This window comes from Peromyscus californicus, unplaced genomic scaffold (assembly GCF_007827085.1).
Source record: "Peromyscus californicus insignis strain IS unplaced genomic scaffold, ASM782708v3 Scaffold_12__1_contigs__length_115047231, whole genome shotgun sequence".
Classification (NCBI taxonomy): Eukaryota; Metazoa; Chordata; class Mammalia; order Rodentia; family Cricetidae; genus Peromyscus; species Peromyscus californicus.
Window position 1 is genome coordinate 110,099,123 of NW_026294413.1, and position 27,308 is coordinate 110,126,430.

At 43.2% G+C, this 27,308-nt stretch overlaps 1 protein-coding gene across 11 annotated transcripts in view; it reads left to right on the top strand.

The window, feature by feature from the left end:
• The window catches only part of Cadps (calcium dependent secretion activator), a 445,492-nt gene that overhangs the window by 402,202 nt on the left and 15,982 nt on the right, over positions 1-27,308 (top strand). For all 11 annotated transcript variants that reach the window (XM_052734114.1, XM_052734116.1, XM_052734117.1 and 8 more), the window contains one exon: positions 4,066-4,173. In XM_052734114.1, the coding sequence (XP_052590074.1) occupies positions 4,066-4,173 (108 nt within the window). The remainder of the gene's footprint in view (positions 1-4,065; positions 4,174-27,308) is intronic.

Sequence of the window (27,308 nt, forward strand, 5' to 3'; positions counted from 1 at the left end):
AATATTGATGCCACACAATATACATATGTATATATAGTATTTACATATAGTAAATAATCATTGACTTTTGAAGATGGTCCTGTAAAAGACTGTCATTCATTTCATCCTGTTCAATAGAGGAGGAAATTGAAGTACCTAGAAGGTTAAATAGTATGCCCAAGGTCACCTGGGTAGGAAGTAGGCAAGGAAGAGTCAGGAGTGCTGGTTAGTAGTAGAGCCCGTCTGCTCTAGTTCCAAGAGACAATGTGCACAAAATCAGACTTCCAGTAGTATTTATACTTTGGAAACTGGAAAGCAGTACAAATAAAGGTAGGTTGGTAGGTTGGATGAATGGGTGCATAGGTTTGGGGCTTTTTTAAAGAATCAGTTCACTGGCATACCACACTTACCTATTTTAGTCACTGGTGGCCATACCAAGATGTATAGCAATAAGACATGGCAAAACTTTGGGCATTGTTTGAATATATTATCTTAAATTTCCAACGCTTGTCCCCAGAGGTTCAAATTTTAGTAGCCCTTGGGTGGAGCCTTTAAAATCTCTTTCTAAAATGTCTTTCCCATTCTTCTGTAAAAATATGAAAACCAGTGGGCTAAATCAATAGTTACTGACCAGAAACACCTAGAGAGTTTGGGTTTTGGGGTTTTGTTTTCATAAGTGTTTTTTCCTGGGTCACTTGACAGACAAATTAAAATGGATTCTGTGGAACCAGGCATCCATTTCCATAAAGCTTTCTAGACCCTTTGTCATTTGCTTTTAACCCTGAATATGATCACCTTAAGTCATGCCTTGCTCTGAACTCTTTATGTTGGACTGTGAGGTTTCAGACACAGTTTGTTTAGTCCCATGTGGGGACCATGAGTTCACTATCACAGAGATTTTCCTCTGAGTCCCACTAGCAGAAAGAGACGCTAGTCCCCATAATTCAGTACATTTCTATTTCTTAAATCTAGAGTTTAACCTTTCTTTGGCATTCATACCAAAAGCTTCCTTAACATGCCAAAACCTGGAGTTTGTATTCCCTGCCTATGTGGTAGGGACAAGCTAAGATGAGAATGTCATATTTTGCCTAGTCCACAGGGCACCTTACTTCTAAATTATGTCTTCCACATGCAGTAGAGTCGGCTCTGCAATTATTTTTGCATATTTGTTTAGATGCTTTCCAAAGTCTGTGTTGTATTCTGTCAGTCTGTCCTAGCCATATCCAAAGCCATCACCCAAAGGCTGATCCTACCATGAGCAGACAGTGCTGACGTCAGTTGTTCAGCCGGGTATACTTTTCAGCTTGTAACAAACACACATCAGTTTTCTTATCTACCAGTGGTTTTGATCTCAGCTGTTCTCATGGGAAGTCTACTTACAATGTATCACACATCCTTCCTGCCCTTTGTACCTCTGCTATTTTAAATGATGTCCTGATTGTAACTGAATCTTTTCTAAGTAACTCAACGTTCACCAGGATGACTGCCTGTCTTCTCCCTGCAAGGTCTCCTGATGTGGGAACAGCTCCCCTTTTTCCCATGAATACCAACAGTTGATGAGCCTAAGTGTTTGATATGGCTGTCCGTCCTACCAGAATAGGACTCTCTCATTAGCACACTATTCTCAGACATCCCCTTCTTCCCTCTTCTCTATTCCCAGTCCATCAAGAGATGGAAGCCAGACTTGTCTGAATCAGGTGTGATACTCACATCAAAGGAAGGCTCTGGTGAGCAGGAGAAAGAGAACTAATTGTGCAGAGACTTCATTTGTGTCTGTCTCCATCAAGTCTCCTTTTCCTTTCTGAGTCTAAAGTAGATGCTAATAGTAAGATTTAACATCAAGGAGAGGGCATCATAGTAGTTCAGATTTATATTGCAATGTATGGCTTTCAAGACCTTTTTCTATACACTATTATAGCTGCCTGTCATAATCCTTGAAGGTCAGATAGGAGATATTATTCCCACTCTGTGGCTCTGTAACGAAGGCCATAGATGTTCAAATGATTTGCAGAGCTCCAACATGGAATGGAGTAATAATCCATACAGTGGAATGAAGAGCTCAAAAAGGGAGGTTACTAGAGGATCTGGTCGTTCATTCATAATTTTTTTCATCCAGCAAATATTTAGTGAGTACCTGGCATCGTCCCTCTGTACTAAGAATCAGAGTTCTGCTCTTCACGGAGCTTATGTTCTAGGAGGAAAAGGCAGATAAAACTCCAAAATTAATACATGACACCGTATTAACTCTTGGTAAATGGTGTGCTGATAGATAAATACATAAATCAATAAGCCTGGTGGTGGTGGTGGTGGTGCACACCTTTAATCTTAGCACTCAGGAAGCAGAGACAGGTGGATCTCTGAGTTCAAGGGCATACTGGTGTACAGAGTTCCAAGATAAACAGAGCTACATAGAGAAACCCTGTCTCAAAAAAGAAAAAAAAAAAAAGAAACCAATTAGATTTTTTAAAGTCATGAGTTTTTACACCTCAAATGCATGTCCTTTTAAGGAAATGAGCTTTACCGAAAGGAAGGAATGCTGAGGATATCAGCATTGCAAAGCTCTGTTCCTAACACGATAATTTACCAAGAGGCTGCCCCATCTGACCCTCTGAGATGTACCTAGGAAAAAGGCTAGATTGCAAGTATCCCAGGGAAGACAGGAAACAATAATAATAAATTTCCCAGGTTCCCCGGGTAAGGATCCCCATCCCCACTAAGAATGTCTTTTGATGTACAGCTGTCAGAGAGAGGAGAAATGTAGATTGAACGGCAATTACTCTCATCTCATTGGAGAACTGCTATTGTTTCGTATCACAAAACTGGTACAGTTATGGGACCATCACGGAAACTGCTCTATCCATTTGCTGAAAATTGCTTGGAAGTGTAACATTTGATACTGTGGCTTTGGGGTGTCTCTCATTGTTTTTCAAATTAATACCTTGTCATTGTTTCAGCATGTGTTAAGAAATGTTACTAGCATCCCGGGGGCCAAGCATTGGCCCTTTGCTTGATAATTGTAAGCTTTGTATCAGGGGGAAAAAAATACAGTCCTACTGTTTCCAAACCTTCCTCATTTTCACCCTGGAAATTACACGGAAGTGTTAACTAACTTCAATTTGCAGTGCCTGACAGGCATGGCTTATAGCAAAATGATACTTTGTGATCTAAGGTAAATCACAGTAATGAAAACTAATCTTTTTAGTTATTAGCAAACATACAACTCTACTGTCGAAATTTAAGAGGTTTATGGCAGCTCTCCTAATGACCCACATTACAGTGTTTTAATGGGTCTCTTTGGAGATAACTTTGATTTCTGACATCTCAAGCAGTGCACATTCTGTTTGGAGTTTGGTTTTTTTTTTTTCTTTTTTGTATCTTGTTTTTTTTCACAATAAATCATTTCCTAACTACTGGATGAACCACCTGCCTACCTTTCCAGAAAATCTAATTAATTTAACAACCAACCTCCCTTTCCCTGACTTTCTTTCTATTCATTCATTCATTCATTCATTCATCTTTTTCCATCCCTAGATTTCCAGGCTGCACTGGAAGGCAAGGACAAATGGCTGAGGGTCTTTTCTGAGCAAAGTGCACACAAATACTCATCAGATATTTTCAGCCTGAGCTCCCCTTGAGAGGGTCTTGAATTGAAGGGACTAGTCATTGACACAGGATTTCTGAAGTACTTTCTCTAGTTTGTTTTACAGAGTGAAAGGAGGAAAACAGTAGAAGACAATTAGTTTTGGGTGTTTTGTTTGTTTGCTTGTTTGTTTGTTTGTTTGTTTGTTTGTTTTTAACTGTGGTCTAAAAGCAAAGCTAGAGAATGCCCCTGGGTGATCCAGAATTTTGGCCATCAACTAAGCTAAGGGGAAAAAAAGAGAGTGTAAAAGTCCCTATAACATTCTATTCCCGTCTTCTAAAAAGCACGAGGGTCTAACATCAATTCCTCCCGGTCCAGAACTGACCAACGTGTTCATAACAGCAGAGTGAGTGTGCAGGGGACGTGGGGGAGGAAAGGGCAGTGGGCAGACAGTAATCCACTGAGGTCTGAAAAGTCCTTTTTCATATCTTTCTGTTTCTTTGCAGAAACCCGGCATGGATGTGGCCGACGCCTATGTGACTTTCGTCCGCCACTCTCAGGATGTCCTTCGTGATAAGGTCAATGAGGAGATGTATATAGAAAGGTTATTTGATGTAAGTAAATGCCTTCTCCTCCTTGCAGCCCAAGGAGGAGACCCTCCAAAATGTGACAAAATGAGAGACAGGGGATAAGTCACATTTTGAGAAAATGGATTGGTCCTAGTTCAAAGAGAAGCTCTTCCTCTCCCTCTGCCTTAGGCTCTTAACTGTCGTGTCTGTTCTGAACCCACTCCTGGTGTGGCTGTGTCTGAGTCCCAGTCTGTGTGGTATGTGGACAGCACACAGCCTCCCGGCAAGCAGGCGTTTTCTGTATGGAGCTGGCGAGGCAGATTCCTTGAACTGGCAAAGACCTTCTTCCATCCCGTCCCCTTCCTTGCAATCTGGCCTTGTGTAAGGGACATGTTCCCACTGGGGATGCTGAGGCCAGCACCCCATCCTAGGGGTAGTGCCTCCTTGATGCCAGCTGTGGCATGCAGATGTGCAGTAAATGTCACATTACTATGTCTTCCAACATGTTGGGACTTCTGCAAGACTAGACATCCTCCACCCTAGGTGTTGCCTAAGGCTTATATATGAGTCGCTTGGTCAGTTTCTTTTGTAATCCATGGTGCTTCCTGTCTATCCACCTACCTCAGTAGAAGTGGGTAAATTCAGTGAAAGCCACATCAACCCAAACCAAAACAGAAAACGTAGGCTTCTCTGGGTGGGTGGCTCTCAGGAAGACTTAGTACCACTGCCAAGGAAGCCACTGAAGTCAGAAGGAATCTGCGTTGGTCTCAAACTGTCTGCCTGTCTGAAACCAAAGCAGATAGAATTAGTTCATGTGCCCAGGTATATTGCTTCTCGTTTCCCCGGGCCTCCCTGTGGAGATCCGGCCAGAGTGCCTTGGGGCTGGCGTCCTGCTCTCCCTGCCGCTGTCACTGTGCAGACTACTTCTGCCCCGTGAAACGTGAGCTCCCCCTCTCCAGGTGGCTGTGTTTTAGTGCCAGCCGGAACACTATGTTTTGCTCAGCTGTGGAACCCTTGTTTCTGTATTTGTCCTGTAATTGTGTTCAGTAGTTTACGCTGTGTTTTGTGTGTTTTTGTCCCGTAGCTAAATGAGCTCATTGTTGGCGCTGCTTTCAGATTCTGCAGCTTCCGACTCTCCGTCCGCGCTTTGTCTTCCGGCTCATTGGCTTTCCCAGTGTGTTCAAAAGCCTCCTTTCTATCCCTCTTTTCCCTCTTCCTTTTCCCATCACCTCTGTTCTCTGCTCCCCACCCCTCTCTCCCCTGCATCACTTCCTTTGACAAAATCCTTGTTACTTTTTAATTCCCACTCGTCCTCTCTCAGATTAAAATGGAACTTATCTCTCATGTCAAATGTTTTATCACATTATATCAAGTGGCATGAATTAGAATCAAATAATCTTCCTGTGTACATCTTCTAGCATGACCCACATCCACCGAGAATGCCTCATACATGCATAAAGCTCACCAATGGGGCTCCCCATCTCTGCATGCGTGCCTCTATGAAAGTCCTGAGCCCAGTTTGTCTGGGGCACTGTTGCCCATCCAGTAGGCATTGAAAACAGACGGGCAGCATCCTCAGGTCTATGCCTAGGGTGTGGATTCTGCCCATCTCCACTGAATTCAGTTCCAAACTACACATTTTCAAGAAGCTTGTGGATTGCTCTTTTCAATGCCTGGGTTGCCTGGTTTTCTCCTTTGATCGGTATCTTCTGGTTTTTAGTTTTGTGATGTGATGTGATATGTGTGTGTGTGTGTGTGTGTGTGTGTGTGTGTGTGTGTGTGTGTGTGTGTGTTGTGTATATGTGTGTTGCGTGTTTGTGTGTGTGTTGTGTGTGTATGTGTTGTGTGTATGTATGTGTGTACATGCGTGTGTGTGTTCCTGTATGAATGTGTGTGCTAATAACCTATGATCCCTGAAACGTTAAAACATCTAGTACTGAATTTGATGCTTAATCTGTGATTAGCCTGTCTCTTCATTGACAAATAATCCACCCTTCTCGCTTCTTTTTTTAAATTACAAGTGCAAGGAGAAAAATCTGTTTGAAGGTATTCCTGTTGAAGGCTGGGAGGCAAGGTCATTTGAGTGGCTCTTTGTAAGGGAATTGCAACCAAGTCTTCATTTAGAAGTTCAAAGGGAGCCTTGCCTGGCATAGAGGGGAAAATGGACTTGTCTAACTAGAAGAACACAAGCACATTCCAGCCCTCTGGGCTTTAATGTGAATCAATAATTAAAAGAAACGTTCCTAAGAATATGCTTTGCAAAAGCAAGTTCTGTCTCTAGGTGTATGTTGGGGGGTGGTCCTTTTAAAAATTCACAAGTACATCCAGCCTCGTGTAGTAGTCCACTGAGCCAGCGTCGATGGCACAGTAAACCTCCGAGAAGCCGCCCCCATACACGCAGTTCAGTTTCACATTACCCCCATTCTCTTTTCCCAACAGTCTTCACTTCCCTCTTCAGAGCATGTGATTTTACCATTCTAACCACGATAACCATTCTTTGCCCAACCTCCTAGGGACAAAAAAAAAAATCACCTTTTAAAGACATGAGTTTCTTGGCCATTTACTTTATTACTCTCCAGACAACCTGGTCCCCTAATTTACCGAATTCATTGGTGCTAGGCAACCTAACTGATGTGATACAAAAATAAATAAATAATATAAAATTTATAGAGTTGTTGAATCTGTCATGGATTTAAAACATTTGTCATTTAAAAACCCAGAGCTTCCCAAAAGCTTCATTACCATGCAGCTTCAGTAATTTAATTCAGTACTTACTGTTTTTCTATAATCTAGCAGCAAATCATCAGATTACCAACATGTTTGATTATTTTCGGCTTCTGTTTCCTCAAGCATGGTGTTTATTTCTTTTGCATTCATGCTCTGTAAAACTCTTGTGTCCAGTGAGCTAAACTGGGAATATCAAGGCAGAGGGGTCCTGTGAATGCCGCCATTCCCCGGTTCTTACTTCAGTGAACTGACTCTTTTGACCCCACACTCTAATGATAGAGGTCTTGGGCCAGCTTCCTAAACAATTGGCAGAAATCTATTGAGAAATACTTGTTGATCTGAGTGATTTCTCTCCCAAATTGTTGCATTTTGATAAATGGCAGAAATGAATAATAGAAAATTAGCATTTTGAATGAAGAAAAAACTGTGTATCTCTGAGATTGTTCGCTGTTCGGGGTTGCTGGTTCCGACTGCCCTGTCATTCTCTGGTCCTCAGTTCCTGCCGGCATCTGTCACTTCAGAGGCATGGCCTGGGAGTTTTTGTTGTTCTAACCGTGTTTCAAGTCTTAGCTTTCTTTGCGTGGTAAAGCCCTTGAGTTCTTGCCGTTTCGTATTGTTTCTTCCCCCGGCTGCTCTGCCTGCACTCTTGCAGGAAGGCGGGATGGCTTTCGATGTGTTTGTCTGTAAGAATTCTGGGGTCCTCGCCGGTCATTTAATGGCTTATTTTGTTTTAACAAGGTCCCTCTCCGGTGATTTCTGAGCTGGTTTTTTCTCTGCCTCATCACTGTACTTTTGGCTGGAAGAGGGTGCTTGTGGGAGATTATCAGCATAGCATTTGGGGCTCTATATTTGATACTCTGCATTTTGTATCTATTTTATTATGTAACTTAAAAACAGATTTTCCAAATTCATCTCCACTGTTTTGTTTTTTTTTTAATCAGGCATTCTGTAGGTTTTTTTGAGGAAATACATTTAGACATAATATTGCCTAAGCAGATATTTACATTTTTTCAGTCAAAGTTTTCGTGTTTATTAACATGTTTGGTTTATATAGTCCTCCTATAAAAAAACCAACAGTGCTTGTTTAATAATATACCTTTAAAAGGGACTTCATCAATCCCAGCAATGTTCTGATGAGAGAGGAATCCCTGAGCCATTCCCCATGGTATTTTAGATGTACAAATGAACACTTTATCTGCCTTTTTCATCTTTCAGAGAAAAAAAATGAAGCACAATTATAATGTTTTCACTTGCTGAAAATAAGGTTTTAATATTTAGGAACAAAATATCTAGACATTTAAATGAAGTGAACATCATGATATGTATCACAGTGAATTTAAGGCATATCAATGGAGCTGAATTTTAAAGGAAGAATTTTAAAGACTTGAGTGGAAGCTTTGCCTCCTTGTCAGTTACCGATGCTTTATAAAAAACACGGATTGCAATAAGCTCCGTGTTCTGAAAGTAGGGCTAAGGACAGGAGCTCGAAGAGAGAAATAGCTTGAGGAGAGTGATTTCCAATTGGAGTGTCCGTAAATCATGCAGATGGCTTTTCTTTTCCTCCTTCTCTGGTGATTAATTCAACATCTCCCTCAAAACAAAACAAAACCAAAAAAAAAAAAAAATGAAAGCTCTCTGAAATTAGACACCAGATCACCAAGAGAAGCACCTAAGAGTTCAAGGTCTGAACGAAAATTAATTTATTTTCTTTCCTCCTTGTACTTCTTGAAGACACAGACTGAGAAGAAAATCAGGATTAAAAGAGATGTGCTTAGGGTGGGTTCATCTGCTTAAACCTCACAGGCTCAGGGAGGAATGATTAAAAAGCCATCTCAAACTTGGACGGAGTCCACACTGGTGGTAATGCCGCACTGGCTCCAGCCTTCCTCCGCAGGCCCTGCGTCACTGTGAACCAGGCCCGGGGAACATTTGACTAGAGATGATACATGGATTATCTAGGTCAATTATACACTTAATCTGCCTTCTGGAGGATTAAGCATTTACAGATAGACTCTGCATTTGGCTTCTCCCTGGCAGTTATCAGATCAGGAAAAGGCCCCTTACCACACAGCCTTGTAAGAGCTTAATCAGGCAGTGTGGACAGATTCAGAGGGATATGCCGCCTGGCATTCTCTGCCTTGCACAGATTTCGATTTGCTGTTCCATTTTCAAATCGAGTATTTGTTCACTTTATGTGGCAGCACAATAATTGGGTGTGAATATTTCCCTCTAAAGCGGTAATTTGAAATGTGAACCCTCTGCCTATTAAAATATGCTTGCTGGATTTATATGTAAATCTACTGAAAACCTTGTTTTAATAGCCTTATTAAATTATAAGGGCCTGTATGTGTGAATATATATCAATCAAAATAGGAACCATGCCACTCCAGGAAGTAAGGACTGAAGACAGGCTACAATGTTATGTTACTAAATCCATAAGGTATGCCACCAACTGCCAGATAAAGGAGACCGCTTCCAAGTAGGCAGCGGGGAGAGGTGGGGCACATTCGCCAGCTCAATAGGCAGCAGTCTTCAGGTCTGAATAGAGAACATCAAGGTGTGTGACCTTCTAGACACTGGAGGACAAGTTCTCTCTGCTGTTAGCAGTAGCCACCTTGGTGCCCTGCACGGCAGTTACAATGTCATGACAAGAGACCCTGCCCTGGCCCTTCAGACCTGGTCTGCAAGACTTTACATGAGGTACTTAATCTCTCAGAGCCTTCCTCTAGGTAACAGGGGTGATAAAAACAGGATCTCCCTCGGTCACTGTTAGGCGAGTGAGATGCCATGTCCACGTGCAGCATCCGGCTCTAAGGCAACATTTGGTAAGTGTTAGCTCTCACTCTCACTATTTCCATCTCAATACTGAAATGGAAACCCTTTTCTTGGATGGTCTGTCTTGCTGAACAAAACTCCATACCTGTTCTGAGGTATGTAAGTGCCTCTCTGTTGCTTAAGATGTTAACGTCAAGCTTGCTTATATTCCTTGTTGTATATAGTAGCCTGGTTATTTCTTACTTTGCTAAAACATATTTCAGAAGCAGGCAGAATACTGATAATCAAGAATGATGCTCAGAAGTTAGCCAGAGTGGGACAGAGGCCTCAAGGTTTCCTCTCTAAGCTCAATGCCCCCCTCTGTAAACAAACTGGCTTCTTAGAGTTGTACCAGTTTAAAATTCAAGTTCTTCCTAGTGCCAGGCTTTGAACCAGAGCCTTGCACTTGCTGATAAGTGCTCTTCCACTGAGCTGCACCCCCAGCCTTGAGCACACTTTCTCATCATGTCGGTAGCACAGTCTCTGGGTACCCCTTGTTCACTCAGGTGGTTCAGAATTGAGCTGGTGTTAACCCCATCAACAAAACTGTGGTGATGTAGCAGCACTGAACTGGCCTTCCAGCCTTCAGGGAGGTTGTTCTAGCAGAGAAGGGAAGAAGTAATGAATACCTAGTTGTTAGAAAGCAGTATGTATACACTGTAAACATTTAGAAAACATGGCTAAGGAACACTAAGAACATCGGGATGTTATGTTCCCAAAACCCAGAGATGGTCAGCTGAATATTCTCCCTTTCAGTTTTTTCCTAGTTACATTCATTGTGTGCATTTTTTCCAAAAGAAGTAAGCAAAAATCGCTTTGTTTAAGTTAAAGATCTCTGAGTTCCATGCCAATAAGTGTTCCCCTAATGTGCTGTCTGTATTCAGAATTCCTCACTTGTCCCCTAATATTCTTTGTAAGAAGTTTGTGCGAACCGGGCTCCAATGCCAACACCATGTGCGGCAAGGCTGCCTGTGATGTCACATACATTCCTTTTCACCCAGCACTGGCCCTCTTTCCATGCTCCTGACTTGGGAGAGGGACCACTGTGCCAATTGCTCTGCAGACTGGAGGAGTTTATTACCGTCTAAACATAGAACTGATTTGTTGAGGGGGAAAAAAATCAAGCTGAATTCAACCAAGTAGTTCTCTTAAGCATAATTAGTAACTTAGCAGAAACCAGGTTTTTTTTTTAAAGCTGTTCTCTGCATATGAGAGACTCTCTGAAGCCAGTTTTAAAGGCGGTGGGGAGGCTGAGCTGCAAGAGCGGCACAAGGGCCATGGCACAAGTCAGTCAGGCGTTGAGCACTGGGCTGCATTTTATGGAACACATGCCTACATCTGGGCTGGACGGATGACTCTGAGGACATGGCCTGGTAATTCTGTGGTGCAGGGATCATGAGTGTGTGCACCCATGTGTGGAGGCCGGAAGTTGGTATCTGATGTCTCCCACAATGGCTCACCTCTTCTTCTTTAAGACATGGTCTCTGCTGAAGCTGCAACAGTCCAATTCAGCAAGACTGCTAGCCTGTGAGCCTCAGGGATTCTTCTCCTTCTGACTCCTGACCTTTGGAATTACAGGCACAAATCACTCACACCACATGCAGTTTTTAATGTGCCTTCTGGGGTCCAACTCACTTGCATAATGGCAACCACTTTACCAATTGAACCTTCTCCTGTCCCGTGGTCTGGTACTTCTTAAGTCATTGTGACTACTCCCATGAAGTATGGAGCTGGTGAATTTGATGTAAGTAAGTCTATACCATTAGGAAGGTTTCTTAGTTAATTCTCAGATTTTCTTTGAGGTTACCAGTCTGAAATGAAGTCTCCCTGTCAGCTTGATGTTGCACTTTTCCATACTTTTCAGGTCACATTTAATTCGAACTGTGACCTTATCTCTTTTATCCTCAATTACAAGGCCAAAGATCATGCACACCCATTTGCTGGGCCACCCTTTATGTCCTATGTGATTATATATGTCCAAACTGGAAAATAGATCCATAACCCAGGCAAGGAAGGAGACACAGTTGACTCTTCCACTAGTTGTACCTGGCTTTGGGCCCCAAAATAGATTCTGGTGTTTGCAACATGACCTGAGCCATGCATTAGGGACTTGGAAGAGACACATTTTCCAGGAAGGATGCAGGAGTGGGCAGAGGGTAGGGAAGGAGAAGAAGTTATACACGCCTCTCTCCTTGATTAGTAATTAATTTTGCCTCTTACACAAAACATACAGCAGGTGTGTTGTATGTGAATATTTGTGAATATACATGTACTATATACTAAGTAAAAAACAGAATGTGTACATATGTACATACATATAATATATTTATCTTTAAGGGGGTGAGATATCATAGCTAAAAACTGTACTAAGCATACATTTATACATTTTTTTTATTTATACATTTTTAAATTATAAAAAAAAATCAATTCATCTTCAAAAAGTCTATCCTCCCAGCCATCCTCCCAGTCCCAGTCACACAGTAACTTCAAGCTTTCTTTACCTCCCATTATGCACATCTGCTTTGCAGATTTGCTTGTGTTCCTGCTCTTCTTGCAATATGTGTGGTTTTAACCAGGTCTTTAGCCAATGGAATAAACCTCTACTGGTAGATGATTCCTTTTTTTTTTAAGATGATAGAAGTAAGCTCTACTAAGATGAAAGGGGAAAGGAGAAAGTAGGAGGATGTTTCTGATAGCTCTAGTCCCTGTTGCAATTAATTTCTTATGCAAATATAAGTTCTGTCTTACTCTGTTACCTCCACAATACACAATAACAACAAAATAATAGTCATTGATCCCTTTGAAATTGGATTCATAGGTATAGAAAGTTATTTCTCAGTGTTGGGGATAGAGGCCAGAGCCTTGTGTATGTAAGGCATGCACTCTACCACTAACTACACCCCAGTCCTTAAAACATATTTCTATCCTAAGAGGACATGGGCGTTCTTCTTTCCATGCTGGGTGGCTTGAGGTTTCAGCAGGCTTGCACATAGAAAAGATAGAGGAACACTAGTAGATTCAGATTAATTATATAAAATGGGAGATCTTTCTCCAAAAGGAATTGAGTGTTGATGGTTTTCTTTGCTAACATCCTGACAGATTTACATCACAGTAGCATATCTTGAAATAGGACTTCTAGATCTAGCTACTTCCTTCCAAGGCCATCCATTAAAATAAATCTTATTTACTGTAGGGCAAATAAATCTTCCATAAACCCAGTCTTTAATTTTCTCTGGAGCCCGTGTGCTACAAAGAGTTTAGCTGATTGTCTTTATGAGGACAGCTTTCTCTATTTCCAGGAGACATTTGGTGAAGACAGTTAATTTGTTTTCTTTTCCAGAGGAGAATGTTCCATTAATCATCCTAAGAAGCCAGGCTGATTGCTCTGTTACATTAAGGTCACAGTATCCATGTTAACATGACCTGCACAATACTTTTGTATCTTAGAAAAGGTTTCTCTCATTTTCTTATGGCAAATTTATGGCATGGAAGCTGGAAGTTACATTCCTAAACATGCTACTCATGCCCAAGTGTACACATACAGGCATATACATGCACACACAAGGATACAGAGTAACCAAGGCACATTCTGTGGCACAAATATCATCACATTCTGTGGAAGTAGACAAGATATAGTATGTTACTATTTCTCACTGAATAACCAGTGAATTGTTTTTCTCCCTGCCAGGCCCCATAAAGGCTAAGGCTCGTGTTTCAAGGTTTTACTATCAGGCCCCAAGTCAGCAACATTGCTCAAAGCTTGTTGTATGTTTTGTTATTCCTTGTTTACTTGGGGGTTGTCTGGGGATTTTGTGAGTCAGGCTCTCCCTATATTGCCCTGGCTGGCCTGGAACTTGCCTGGACCAGGATGGCCTCTAAGTTTCAGCAATTCTTCTGCCTTTGCCTTCTAAATTCTGGGATTATAGACCACAAGCATGAGCCACCACACCAGCTCTCTAATTTTGTCCTTAGTGATAGAATATGAAACATCATCTCTAGGTTCTTGGCATTCAGAGTATAGTCAGTGATCTCCAACCTCAGCACCACTGGGACATTGTAGAAGCTGCTTGATTTCAGCCTTAAACCCAGCTGCACTCAACCAGTATCCTCTGTTTTTTCAAATACAAACCAAAGTTCAAAAGATATTGAGTAAACCCAGTGATTTCCAAACTTATTTTCCCTCACCTCCAAGGAAGAAGCAAATTTTACACCAACGGTAGAGTTCTCCACCTAGCGTGCATGCATCTCACACACACACACACACACACACACACACACACACACACACACACACACACACACCTTGTAAACCAATGTTTACTGCTACTACATGTAATGCCTCTGGTATGCTCTGTTCCACCTTTCAAAAATATTGGTGGTGCCAGGCAGTGGTGGCACACACCTTTAATCCCAGCACTCGGGAGGCAGAGCCAGGTGGATCTCTGTGAGTTCGAGGACAGCCTGGGCTACAGAGTGAGATCCAGGACAGGCGCCAAAACGACACAGAGAAACCCTGTCTCGAAACATATATATATTGGTGGTAACACAATTTCCCCTGATCAGGTTACAGCCCTCAGTTTCTAAGACATTATTTAGAACAAGGTTTCTCACATTTGGCCACATTGACATTTTGAGCTATATAATTCTTTGTTGTGGAAGCTAGTCTATGTTCTAAAGGATGGAGTCACATTCCTGACTCCTGCCTGAGATGCCATCAGCAACCACCATTCCCCAAATTGTAACAACAGACGTCTCCAGGTAGGACCAAATTTCCCCTGTGGGTAAAATCATCCCAGTTTGAGAGCCACTGATCTGGAAGTAAAGAGGTCACTGCAGAATAAAGTCTCAGAGGAAGGTCAGCCTTCCCAGGTGGACACTGCACATCCATCCCTCTGCAACCCCACTATCACATACGAATTGATGAGTATGACTTGATGAGGACAGCAGTGATGAGTTGAGTTCTTGTTTGATACTTAAGAAGTCCATTGTCCACCCAGGAGTTAGCTCACGAGTCTCCTATGCTTCAAAGCACCTTACACTTGGGGGCACTTGGGGTGCTAATGGGAAGAGTTGGGGTGCTAAGCTCAGATTCTGGGCCCTCTCTCACTAGCTTTCTCTAGAACAGCCTTGTTAGTAGCCAGAAGGAGGGACTGAAACAGGGTGTTAGGTCAGGAAATGGTTTTGCCCAGTGGCTTCTCTTTCCTTTTTGAAATTATATAGGGACCTTGACTAGAAAAGGAAAAAGAAAGAAAGATAAGAAAAATGGTGGGGTGAGGTGGGGTGGCATCAGACTTTAATCCCAGTACTCAGCAGGCAGAGGCAGACAGACCTCTGTGTGCTCTAGGACAGCCAGGGCTACACAGAGAAACCCTGCCTCAAAAAACCAAAAAAGAAAAATAGCTGCTTCTACCAGGTAGCATTTTGGCCATTTTCCCATGTCCAAAACCTCAAAAGAAAGTCTCAGCTCACATCCTTCATTCACACCCAATTCCCAGACCAGAGGAGAATGCTTCCCAGCCAGCTGTTTGTGGAACCCTGGAACTCGTCAACAGCAGGAAGCTCCCATGTCAGTCTACTTCCCAGGCATTGTCACTTGCCATCTTGAATTGCTTTGCCTGCCTTTGGTGGAATTTTCACTGTGACTAGCCAGTCATGCCAACCAAATTGTAGGTCTTATCCAAGATGGGGTTATTATTAATTACCAGATCTGTGTGCCAACCATGGAAGAGGGGACCCCTCTCAATTTCATACAGAAAAGAAAGAAAACTTTTAACTAGGGTCTCATGTAACTCAGACTGGCTTTGAACTCATCATGTAGCTGCTGATTACCTTGAATGTTGCTGCCATCTCCTGACAAGCACCCTACCAACTGAAGTACAGCTAGGACCCCCAAAACCCATTTTTTAATAAAGAACAAATAATATATAAAATCAGCAGTCAAGAGCTGGTGAGATGGCTCAGCAGATAAAGTGACTGCTGCAAAGCCTGGTGACCTGAATTCAATCCCCACACCCCACACCCCGCACCCCACACCCCGCACCCCGCACGCCGCACCCCGCACGCCGCACCCCGCACCCCACATGGTGGAAGGAGAAAACCCATCCTGTAAGTTGTCCTCTGACCCCAACACACACTCTGTCAAGTGCAGGGACATGTGTGCCTATGCTCACACATGCACACGATAAATGAAAGAAAGATCAGCAATATTAAACACATGAATTGTTTTCTAATTAAATCACCTCTTAAGGAAATCTCCCCTTTTTTGTTCAGAAAATATATCTCTGACCTAGGAACTCACTCTGAGATGGAGAAATCCTAGTTCTTCAGGGCTTCTTCCTCAGAAAGAACTAAATCAGCATTTCCTTCTGGTGTAGTTTAGTTCTGCAGAGACAGTTGTCCACATCTAAAGCCATTTGCCACTCTCTTACCTTGGAGTTTGGGGATGCAATGGTTTGTAATGGGCAGAGGTCAGAGGTCAGATGCAGCTAAACATCTGTGTTGCTCACAGCACAGACTCACCCCACAATACAAAACTACCCCCATCCACAGTGTCCACAGTGTGGAGAATAAATAAATAAATTAATTAAAAGCCTGCTCTGATTTATGCCTCTGCCCACATAAATCCTTTGTCTTAATAATTCAGGCTTTGAGTTTATATAAATTATTAGCATTGTCTCTGGCCATTTCATCACAAAAAAAACTCTAAGAATGCTTTATCTGGCAGATACCTCAAAATCTTGTCTCAAAAGTCCTTTCAACAACTTTCATCAAAGGCCATCCTTTTAAAGACTAAAAAATAAACCCCAAAGAATTCTTAGCACTTAACTTTCTCAGCTTGAACTTAGCCCTCACCCATGTGCGGTTTCCATGGAACTCCAGCACTTGGACAGAGCTACAGGCTCACGGCCCTTCCCTCTGGGGGAAGGACCCATCACATCTGGGAGGAGCTAGTCCCTTTTTTATCGTGAAGGCATTGAGAACACAAGCGTTATAGTCAGGCATCCCTGAGCTCAGGACTGGTCCATCCCCAGGCCCTTTTCCTCTTCTGCAAAAAATGTGGTTTTAATAAATGGACCCCCACTCTCTGGATTCAGAGAATTGAACAAGACAGTGCCTGTTAAGCACGGACCCTGGGGTATAACTCACAGAAATGGTCCTTGGTGGCTTCACAGCCAGAAACCAACCCATACCCTTGTCTGATGTTAAGGATGCATCAGGCAGCGATAATGTCTATGTAGCTTGGGATCTGTAAAAAACAACAAACGATCACAAGACATGACAGCAAGTAGCAAGAGCCCAGCTGTGCTGCAGGACCCCAACCATATGATTGAGGGACGGGCATGTAGAGCACTTGCCTAGAGTATATGTGGAGTTCTGGGTTCCATCTCTAGCAACAACAAATCCATTTGGATGAAAGGGACAGGGGCCACAGAAAGCCCAGGACCCGAGCTCGATCTATACATCTACACAGGCCTAGGTCTGGGGCAGAGGATAGGTGGAAGTCTGTGCTTAAACATTAAACAAGGAAGCATTGTTCCATTTGGGGTGTCTTTGACTCCCCCACTCTGTAACTTTTCAACTTTCTTTTGTTTTGTGATATAGGGTATTAACATGTAGGCCAGCCTAACACTGCCTCTGCTTCTCAACTGATGGGATGACAAATGCCACCATGTCCAGCCAACACTACAGCCTTATGAACCAACCCTATAAACTTGACTTAGAGAAAATGTGAGCACACAAGTGTTTGTATGTGCAGGTTTACATGTGTACAAGTGTGTATATATGTGTGTTCATGTGCATATGGAAGTATAAGGTAAAACTTGCATGCAATTCTTCACACTTAGGCCCTTATGCTTGTAAACAAGCAGTTTGCTGACTGAGCAATCTCCTCACACTGTTTTGTGGAGAGATTCTTTCAGAACATGCACAAGTTAACTTCATTGAGTCATGATGGCTCTGGCCAAGGTTGTGGATATCTTCTTTGCAGGTGTTGGCTGTTCCATTAACCTCAAAGCCTGGCATTTTAATTAAAATGCATTGTTTTGTCTTTGAGCATGTGCTCCTTATTCAGGACTGGGCACTAGACTGCCTTATACTGTTCCCATTTTAGCCGTTTTCTCGTAGCAGCTCTCTACCAGACATCCTGTGTCCATGGTCTAAGGCTGATGGGGCTGAAGAGTCAGTTCTGAGAGTGAGTTCTAAGGGGTGGATCTGACCGAGAATAGCTAGCTTTGAGGACCAGTTCTCCACCACTGGTGATTTTGTTCCCAGCACACATTGGATAGCATGGTGGATAGCATGGGGTAGGAGTGCTACTGCCCTCTAGTGGGCAGATGGTAAAAGTCCCACCCCCACCACACCCTAGGTTTATCTACTCAAATATCAATAGTTCCAAAGCTAATGGATCCAGATTTTTAGGATGAAAGATGCCAAAGGATATTTTCATTTCTAATCATTGTTCATACCAATCATACCTTGCAATCTGCAAGACAATTTCTTATCCTTTTCCCCTGTAGCCACATTGGGAAGAGATAAAATATACCATTATTTTCATTTGAAGACAGGAAATCCAAGGTCCGGAATTAACTTAGTCCAAGTCCCAGAAGCAAAAAGCTAGATCCCTTGCCTTGAGTCAGGTCTCAGCCCTGGCGCCACCAAGTCAGCCACTCTCCGGCCTGCTGCCATCGTCAGGAGTCAGCATGTAGACTCAGTCAGCACTCCCTTGGTAAGCAGGGACCCTCGAGTCCCTGTCTTAGTCTGCTTCCAGTACCTTGTGTCCTCTTTCAAGTGCACTTTCTATTCTATTTCCAACTCTAATTTGAAAATAGTCACTAAGCCTTTCAAGGATATAATTATCGATTTTTTTACGATCATCTCTAATTCAAAATACAGTGTTCTGATTAATTTAGTGGGAAATGAATTTTTAGCTCATTTACTTACAATTTATGTATTCGTTGTGGGGGTGCACACATGTGAAAATCAGAGATCAACTTACAGATGCCAATCCCCTCCTTCCACCATGTTCCAGGCTCTGTGATTCCAACCGTTAGGCTTATTGGCAAGGGCCTTACCCTCTGTGCCACCTTGCCAGCCTCCACTGCTGCTTTTAGTTATTTGAAGACTCTTTGAGAGCCTTTCCTGCTTCAGCCGCTCTGGAAACCCTTTCTGTGATGTCTTAGTTCTGTTTTCTACCTCCCTGTGCATTTGAAGCAAGAGCACCTTCTCTGTCCCACAATCATTTCTGAGTCTGGTTTTCTTAGGGTACTTGTCCCTGGGTGTCACTCTCCGATTGTGAAGATGTACAAGGAGTGAGCTACCCAGAGCAGGGCCACTAGGAGGTTCCCTGGCTCTGTGCACAGTGCTCTTTCTCTCTCTCTCTCTCTCTCTCTCTCTCTCTCACACACACACACACACACACACACACACACACACACACACACACACGCTAGGTGCCTCAGCAAGACCAGGCTCCAATGCGTGAAACTCACTCTCAGTACTTTTCAATCTCCATCAGGACATTGAAGGGGTGGGGAGAAACAGGCAGGTTTCACCTAAAAGATCAAGTACAAAGAGGGGGGAAAGACCCCAATTAATCAAAAGTTCCAACAAATGGCTGTCTTGATGACAACATGATGACATTACTTAGAGTTTTTTTCATGTGCATTTTCTTCACGGTGTGTTGGAAACAACCACACTGTTTGTTAGAGATACTATTTCTTTTAAATTCTCCTAACAGCCATGGGGGGAGGGGTCCCTCTATGAGCTCTTATCGTAGATAATTTGCATTTTATTGAAGATAATGCCAGCTGAGTGCTCCTTGCCTGCTACCTCTGCCCAAGCCCTCTCTTGGGCTCTTGAAAGCTTGTGAGTCCCATGACTTCCTTGGGAGATAGGTTTTTATAGTTAGGAATTTGAACTCCTGGTTGGTAAACTGACTTCACCAAATTTAGACTCTTGGGAAGTGGTCTATCCTAGACCTAACACCTTCCTTTCTGACCCAAAGAGAGATGGTACCTAATAACCATGGTGTCTTAGGGAAAAAAGAAATTTAAAAAAAAAAGAGGACAGACAAGATGGCTCAGCAGGTCTTACTGCCTGAAAAGCCGGGCGACCTGAGATTCATCCCTGAAACCTATGTAAAGAAGGAGTGAGGGACCCACCTCCACAACACTGTCCTCTGGCCACCAAAACATGCACACACACTAATGACAATAATAACTCCAACAGCAGCAATAAATAATACTTGGAAAAAGGAAAGCTGATATGCTTTCAGATCCTGATATGTGCTCTCCACCCCCATCCCCCAGGAGCCTCCATTCTGACAGTTCTTTGTCCTGTGTTCATCCACTGGGGTTTTTACCTTAACAGCCACTGTTCCCTACATGGCGTCACAGCAGTGCACGGAGAAAAATGACAATTGATGACCCTCTGGGCAGTCATGATTGTTAGTCATTGTTTGTTCACAACAATGATAGGAGTTGCATAGCTAATCAGAGAGACTCCCCTTAAAGAATTCACTACCACCAGGGAAGGCCTCCTCCCAAATATGAGAGTGTTGTCCTTAAGGTCCAGTCTATGAACAGAAGTAAATCTGGGCCTAAATATGGGTGCTCCCATACAGGACCACTGTGATGAGCTGAGGGGAGCTTGAGCACCATGAGAAATCTCACACCGTATGTGCTACAAAGCCCCTTCTACCCAGGCCCCATGAAGGGGTGGGTTTCAGCTTTCAGTCTGTATCTCCCTGTGCATTCTGTGTAAGATCTTTTATACCACAAGAATAAGGGCCTGTGTGTTACTGGCGAGAAGGCAATGGTAACATAAAACCATTACATCCCAGACAGTTGATAAGTGGTTTACCATAGCAGCTTGAGTTCCCTAAGGAAAGCTTGACACAGTGGTGTTATTAAGCAACAATACCCAAGATTTCCCTACAAGGCCTTGTTGATTCTTTTAACGTACCTACATAGCTAAAAGTATTCGATGGTGAGATAAGGTTTCACAGATTAGCAATACTTTACAGGACAGGAAAATGTAATCCAAAATTACAGAATACTATGGTTATACAATCCCTATGTAATAGAAATGAGGCTACAACTTAATCAGTACATGGCCATTATCCAATAATGCCTACAATGTCAGCAGTGTGAAAATTTGCGATCAGGTGTCACCCAAGTCTTGCCTTGATTTATTTCTAACCAAAGCTTACAATAAACAATGTGACAAGGTGATGGAGGAGGGGGAGGAAGGAAGGAGGAAAATGAGTGAGAAGGAGGGAGTGTCTGGTTTGTCTTACAGCTTTCCTGAGCTTCCCAGATAGATAGCTCTCAGCCAACTCTTCAATGTGGCAAATCCCCTGGCCAGAGGAAAGTGGTCTAAATACATCATTTCTAAAGAGTTTGTTTATTGAAAATATGTCTGCTTGGAGCATTCAGTTTTCCAAGTGGGTAGGGAGGGGCAACAGCTGAGGTCAGCACCATGCACAGTTCCTGAAGCTCATGCCTTGCCCGTGGCTTCCCAAAGCCACCAAATCGCACTGACTGTGGAGCAGAGGATGTGGATACAAACGTGAGGGAATTCTTTCAAAGGCTTCCCACTTGGCTCCACTGAATTAGAGAGATGGAGCCTGTGTACGTTTGTTGGTGCACATTAGAAATAAATTTGGGCATTCATCTAAAGAACTAGCTAAGGCAAGATGTACAAAGAGACGTCATTATGTATTTAGCCTGGTCTTTGTAAGCTTGGCCAGGCAAGGAGGTGTATCAAAAGAAATATGTAAATAACAAGACCTGCTTTATAACGGAAAAGAGAGCCAAATTAATCCAAGACATCCATAGCATAGTACTATTTTCTGTCCTCTGCTTTTCTTTTTATAACTTGAGTGATAAAATCTAATAGTCCAATGCTAACAATAGCTTACACACCTAAAAAAGAAAAGAAACAAAAACAAAGCCAGATCATAGCAGCCCTCAGTCTGATGAAAAAACAAACAAAAAAATTTTAAAAATGGGTCTTTGGTCTCATGTACAATATTATTATTAAATCTAAGATTTTTTTGTAGCCAAGTCGTTGACTTGGATTAAATCTCCCCTCCCCACTTCCTTTTTTGGGGGGAAGGGGGAAAATCTTTGGGGGGGGGGACCAAGCCAATCAAAGTTAAAATAAAGTCTCTTTCTAGCAAGACTCCTGTCTATAACATGTTGTTCCTTATAGAAAGTGGGATATGGTGGCATTTGCTTGATTAACTCGCTCGACAAAAGTGACAGCTGCCGCGGGTGCATGCGGCTAAGCTGCGCGGCGCAGTTCCGCCTTTGTGCATCTGTCAGCAAGAGAGAAGAAGAAAGAGTGAAAAGAGACAAATTGGTCCCAAAAGACACTCCATTCAACTCCGGAGGCTTGTCCCATTCAGGCGCTTGCTGTGCGCCTCAAGTACTGAGAGCTTATTCAATTTCATTCACTCTTTCGAATGAACCCACAAGTGTTTAATTTCTTATGCTGTCGCCTCTAAGTGAGGGGTGGGGGTTGTAAAGAAGAAGGGGGAGACTTGGGGAGGGGAGCATTGACAGCAAGGCGGGGTGATCAGGGCTGCATATATTAACTCATGGCTAATTTAGGGTTTAACTCTCTGTGCCCAGGTCCTAGACCCATCTGAACACGTCAATGGGGGACCTGGCACAGGCTTCCTACCTCCTGGCTGCTGCATCCAAAACCATCTGTAGATATTGAGGGCACCCTGCGAGGTTGAATGTTTATCTTACATAAGGACAATGGTCTGAGGTTTGTGCCTCGAACAGAAATGGGGGTGACTGGCACCCCAGGGTAGAGTTTCGGTAAGAGATCTGGCAAATGTGTTTGGTTTGGTTTGGTTTGGATTGGGTTGTTGTTTTTTTTTTTCCTTATCCTCCCTCCCAGAAGGAGGGGAGGGGGAGGGTAGAATCATAGGCAGTGAGAAGTAGCAAGAAGGGAGTATAGTTTCCTGAGATTAAAAATAAAGCAAGAGGAAAGGGCTCCATTGGAGGCAGAGCCCAGCTGTGCACGGTGAACACACATGTTAACTTTTAAAAAGCACTTTGCACTTCCCTGAGCCACAGCAGCAGAACTTGTTTCCTGGCTTCTTTTTACAGGCGATGCCTTAGACACCCAAAGGTCTCCTCCTGGGGCTGTATGACGCCTTCCTCCCCGGGCAGCCCAAGTAAACAGTCTCCTCTCCTACTGCCTGGTCCCAGTCAGGCTTCTCTTGAATCCCAACTCTCTCTCCAGCTCCCTCCGGGACCACCCTCTCTATCCTCCTTCGTGGATTGCTGTTTGGAAGCCACTGGGCCATCGCTGAGATGAGAAATCACTTCCACAAAGAATTCGTGTTCACTAAGTTGACATAAATCTAGTTTTTAAACTGTGGAGGGCTTTGGGGAAGTGTTCTGGATCCAGTTAGAGTTGCTGGATCTGCTGCCTTTGAACTCTGGGCTTTGGCCGGCACTTTGGATGGTGTATTTGTGTGCTTTCATCGTTTGAGGAGAAACTAGCTGTGTGGTTTGACCTGAATGGCTGCACTTAGCTGACTGCAGTTAGCCGGGACCTGACCTCTTCCCATGTAATCGTATGGAAATTATGTCAATATGCAAGCTGTTCCCTCAGAGTGATGATTAAAACCACCTTAGCTCAGACACACAGCTCTTTAAAGTTAATGTGAATTTTCCTAAGAACTTCGACTTTGGCTGGCAAAATCTAATGACTCATGACTATAGAAAGTTTAATATGCAAATAATGAAATTAGCCCTAATGTGATTAACCATCCCTGTTTGAAAAGAACAAAAGTTGGCACCCAGCATTATCTTTCCGTTCTGTACATGAGTTACAATCCTTATTTTAGAGTATGATTTCTATAATCATTTCTATATCGTATGTAAATTTTCATGTCAGTTGCTGACGTCAATCTGCCTGCAAATTAATGCAGTTAACTCTAAATGCAGTTCGTCCTCATACCTAAGAAGCAATCAGAGGTGTGGGCAGACGCTGGTCGTGAATAATCTGAGCTTGGTTTCTGCTCTGATCCTTCTTCTAACTCGTTGTGTCTGCATAGCAGAATAGTGTTCAGACAAATCACCCTTACTTCTCACATGGCTAATAGGCAGCAGGATGTGCTACCAAAACGAGAACTTCATTCTCAACATAATTGAGCTTCAAATGATTGAGACTGAATTCAGATTGTAACTCTACATTTTCTCAAAACAGTGGGTTCCTTTGATACGAAAGAAGCTAAAAGCACGGGGGTCCATTTTCTCAATACACAGTGAGGCCTGGGACTAAATCCCCAACATATCCAGAGGAAAATAGGCCTCAGAAAAAAAGTATTGTTCACAGTGGTCAGTTTGTTAATGCCCAAAGTGCACACCTGCCCTGGAAGACCCAGGTGGCAGATAAGGCCTGGGCAGATGCTGATTGGCATTAATCACATTGAGTTCATTGTTTGTGTCTGATGGAGTCGGAAGTGGTCTGAACTGAGACCCCTTTCCAGGTACCTTAGAGAACAGCCTGTTTTCTCATAGTTGTCACAGTTCTGTGTCTGGTCTACTTGGCAAAAGTGAGGTGTCAGCCCCTGACATTGGCTTATAAGAACTTGTCTGAGCAGCACAAGTCCCGCTGGAGTATGTCCTGGTTTCTCCATGGCAGATCTTGTTGATCTGCTTGGGGGATGGTTAGAACAGCTGGTTGGGACCAGTGTTCTGTCATTCATTCAGGATTCTTCCTCCACTCAGAACCCTACTCAATTCCTAAGGCTGTCTCAGAGATTGTGTGCATACAGGAAGTGCAGAGCAGATTGTGATAGCTAACCTGGATTCTTTCATTGGGCTATAGAACTTGGGTACCAGTCAGAAGGGACAGTGGAAAAGTTGAGAACCTGGAGTCCAGGAGGTAGGATAGTTATGAAGGAGTCTGCCTTACTCCCCATTTTACTTCTGTTAACACCACAAAGGTATAGAAAAAATGATCAATTTAGAGAGCCAATGGGCTTCGGGTCCTCTGAGGGTCAAAACCAGGACAATGTAATAAAATTTAAAAGCTAATTTATTACATATAACTTATTATATTTCCTTTTCTCACAAGGAACCACTACCTATAACTATCACCTACCGTAGAAATATAAAAATCAGATTTCCAATGTGTCTACTTCTTGAGGCTGTAGAATTCAGTTGAATGTACACAACTGCGTAGAACAGCCACTGACACAAACGCGTTCACTAAACACTTGCTTTCACTTTCGTTAGTTTTGCTGTAATTGTAGTTAAGGATGTCAGCACACAACTCTTTTCCAGTGTGCAAACGTGGCACAAACACGAATCCCTGAGAGATGTGAAGTAGTAAGGACCTTACGAAAACCGGCTCCTTGGTAAGAGACCTTTGGAAAAACACAAAGCTAAATGGATTTCTTTTCTGCAGGACTTCTCAGAGCATTTGGTGTGCTAATACAATGAGTCTGTATCTCCAGTAGCATTCAAATAGCGTCTGGTGTGTATAGATGCACTCACATACACACTCAGAAGCTGGGGAAATGTGAAGCAGGAAAGTGTGTGTGGACGTTACTTTTATTCCCTTGATCAAACTTACAGTTAAGTCTCCCTGGTAGTCATTTTGTTCCGTCTGCATTTATACCCAAGAACAGGATAAAAAATTGTAGCAACTCCCCCTAGAAGAGGCTCCAGTATCTCTTCCCAGACTTTGGAGGCCATAGCTAGAGCCCTGAAGGGAATTGGATGGCCCGTGCAGCTGGGAGGCTTTCGCCTTTGATGCACGCAGGTTCTTTTCTCCTTATGGGCTATTGTTCTGTGTCTTCGGAGAATGCATCACACAGCCTCAGATCCGTAGACCTCAAACCATCTTCAACTCAAAAGGCCCTTTATCACAACTGGAAACAAGTTCTCATCTTAGACAAAGAGAAAGAGAGCTTCTGCTTAGAGTGTTCAGTCCAAGTATATGACACCGCTGAAATAAAAAAGACGCAGAGTCTTTGGGCTGGTTCAGCTGGGCTGGGAGCCCTGCGATAAGAGGTCACTGGTGTGAGTTACTATGGTAATTGAGCAGTATCAGCAATAGTTTTACTCCCGGGAGCATTAAAGCACGTAATAATAGGCCAACAACAGTGGTTAAAGCAAGCAGGTAGGATTACTATGTTCTTTTGTCAGAAGTATATAATGTCTTGTAGTCAGTTTTAAAGACTTCTCAACCCCCAAATCCACCCTACCGTCACCTGCTGAGTGATTTTGTATGCTTAATCTCCTGCCCTCAACTCCAAGCTCTTGACTAATTTGAGGCAAATGGGTATTTCTGACATTAAATATGGCAGCAAGGAAGCCCTAACCTAGAAAACCCGAATTCTGAACACTGAGAGAAATATTCTTTCAACAAGTTTGTTAAGGCTCTTTTGAATGATAGGGGTGGGGGGGTCTCTTTCATGGAGGTTTCAGTCTGCTAAGGAAAAGGGTGGAGGTTTTTTGTTGTTTTTTTTTTTTCAGAAGAAGAAAAGAAAAAAGAAAGAAAGAAACTTGCAGAGCATCCCCACTCCCAACTTCCCCCATAAAACTTGTCACTTCGCATTGCCATCCGCTACCCCAACAATAATCACTGCGTGCCTATTGCTAATTGCAAGCACAGCTGAGGCCCAGCGGGAAGTCTTTGCACAGTCTCAGGCCTTTATACGAGGCTCAATCTGTTGTATGGCACTTGTTCACACACAAAAAAACTACCAGCAAAGGCAGAAAGAGGCAGAGTCACAGGTTTCTTGTAATCCTTCTGCCTCCCCGCTGACAGCCCAGCCCTAGAAGCATTCCTGGTTTTGTCCTCTTCTTTACAAAATCTGAAGTGACCTTAAGCTACAAGCATGTCAGCTTTTGAATGTCGAGTTGCCGGCTTCTTCAGGTGCATTAGGGAGCAGGGCGGGGGGCCTACATCTGGCTTCTGCGTGTCTGTTTGCAGCACCCCTGGGGCGAGCTGTGGCTTCCTGTAACATGTAAAATATGAGTGTGAACTCAGGGTTCATGGCAAGGAACAGGAGGTCATGTCTCCATTCAGTTCTACTTAAAGAAACTGGGATTTGCAGATGTTTTCTCTATGTGTAATGACACCATCCCCTCCCCAAGCCACGGAGCAACTGAGCACCGTTTTTTGATAAAATGTGCCACAATCAGTGTGCTACTTGCAGATTTATTCATATCAATTTTTGCAATTTATATATTCAGAGATAAGATTGCTATTTCGGCAACTTTATGTTGGATGTCATAACGTTTGCGTCTAGAGAAAGAGGGAGGAAAGAAGTATGGCGCTGGAAGGGTAGGCAGAGAAAGAAAAGAAATCAAGTCTGTTCCCCAGGCCACCACAGGCTGGAGTGTTGTCAAGGAGACAGAATATTACACAGGAGGGTCTGTGTCCCCTTTCGCCCAGCGGTCACTTCCTGCCTAGGCCAGGAGCTTGGAGCTTGGGGTTCAGAAGGCCCGTTGATGGCGATGGTAAAGAGGTGTGGTTTGGGAGCTTTGGGACCCGGCAGGGGCATTCAGCCTTCCTGTGCCACAGTCTAAGATTCAGGGAAATAAGTCTCCTGCAAAATGCCTGCTTACCGAAATTTCCATCTCCACGTCAGAGCCTCA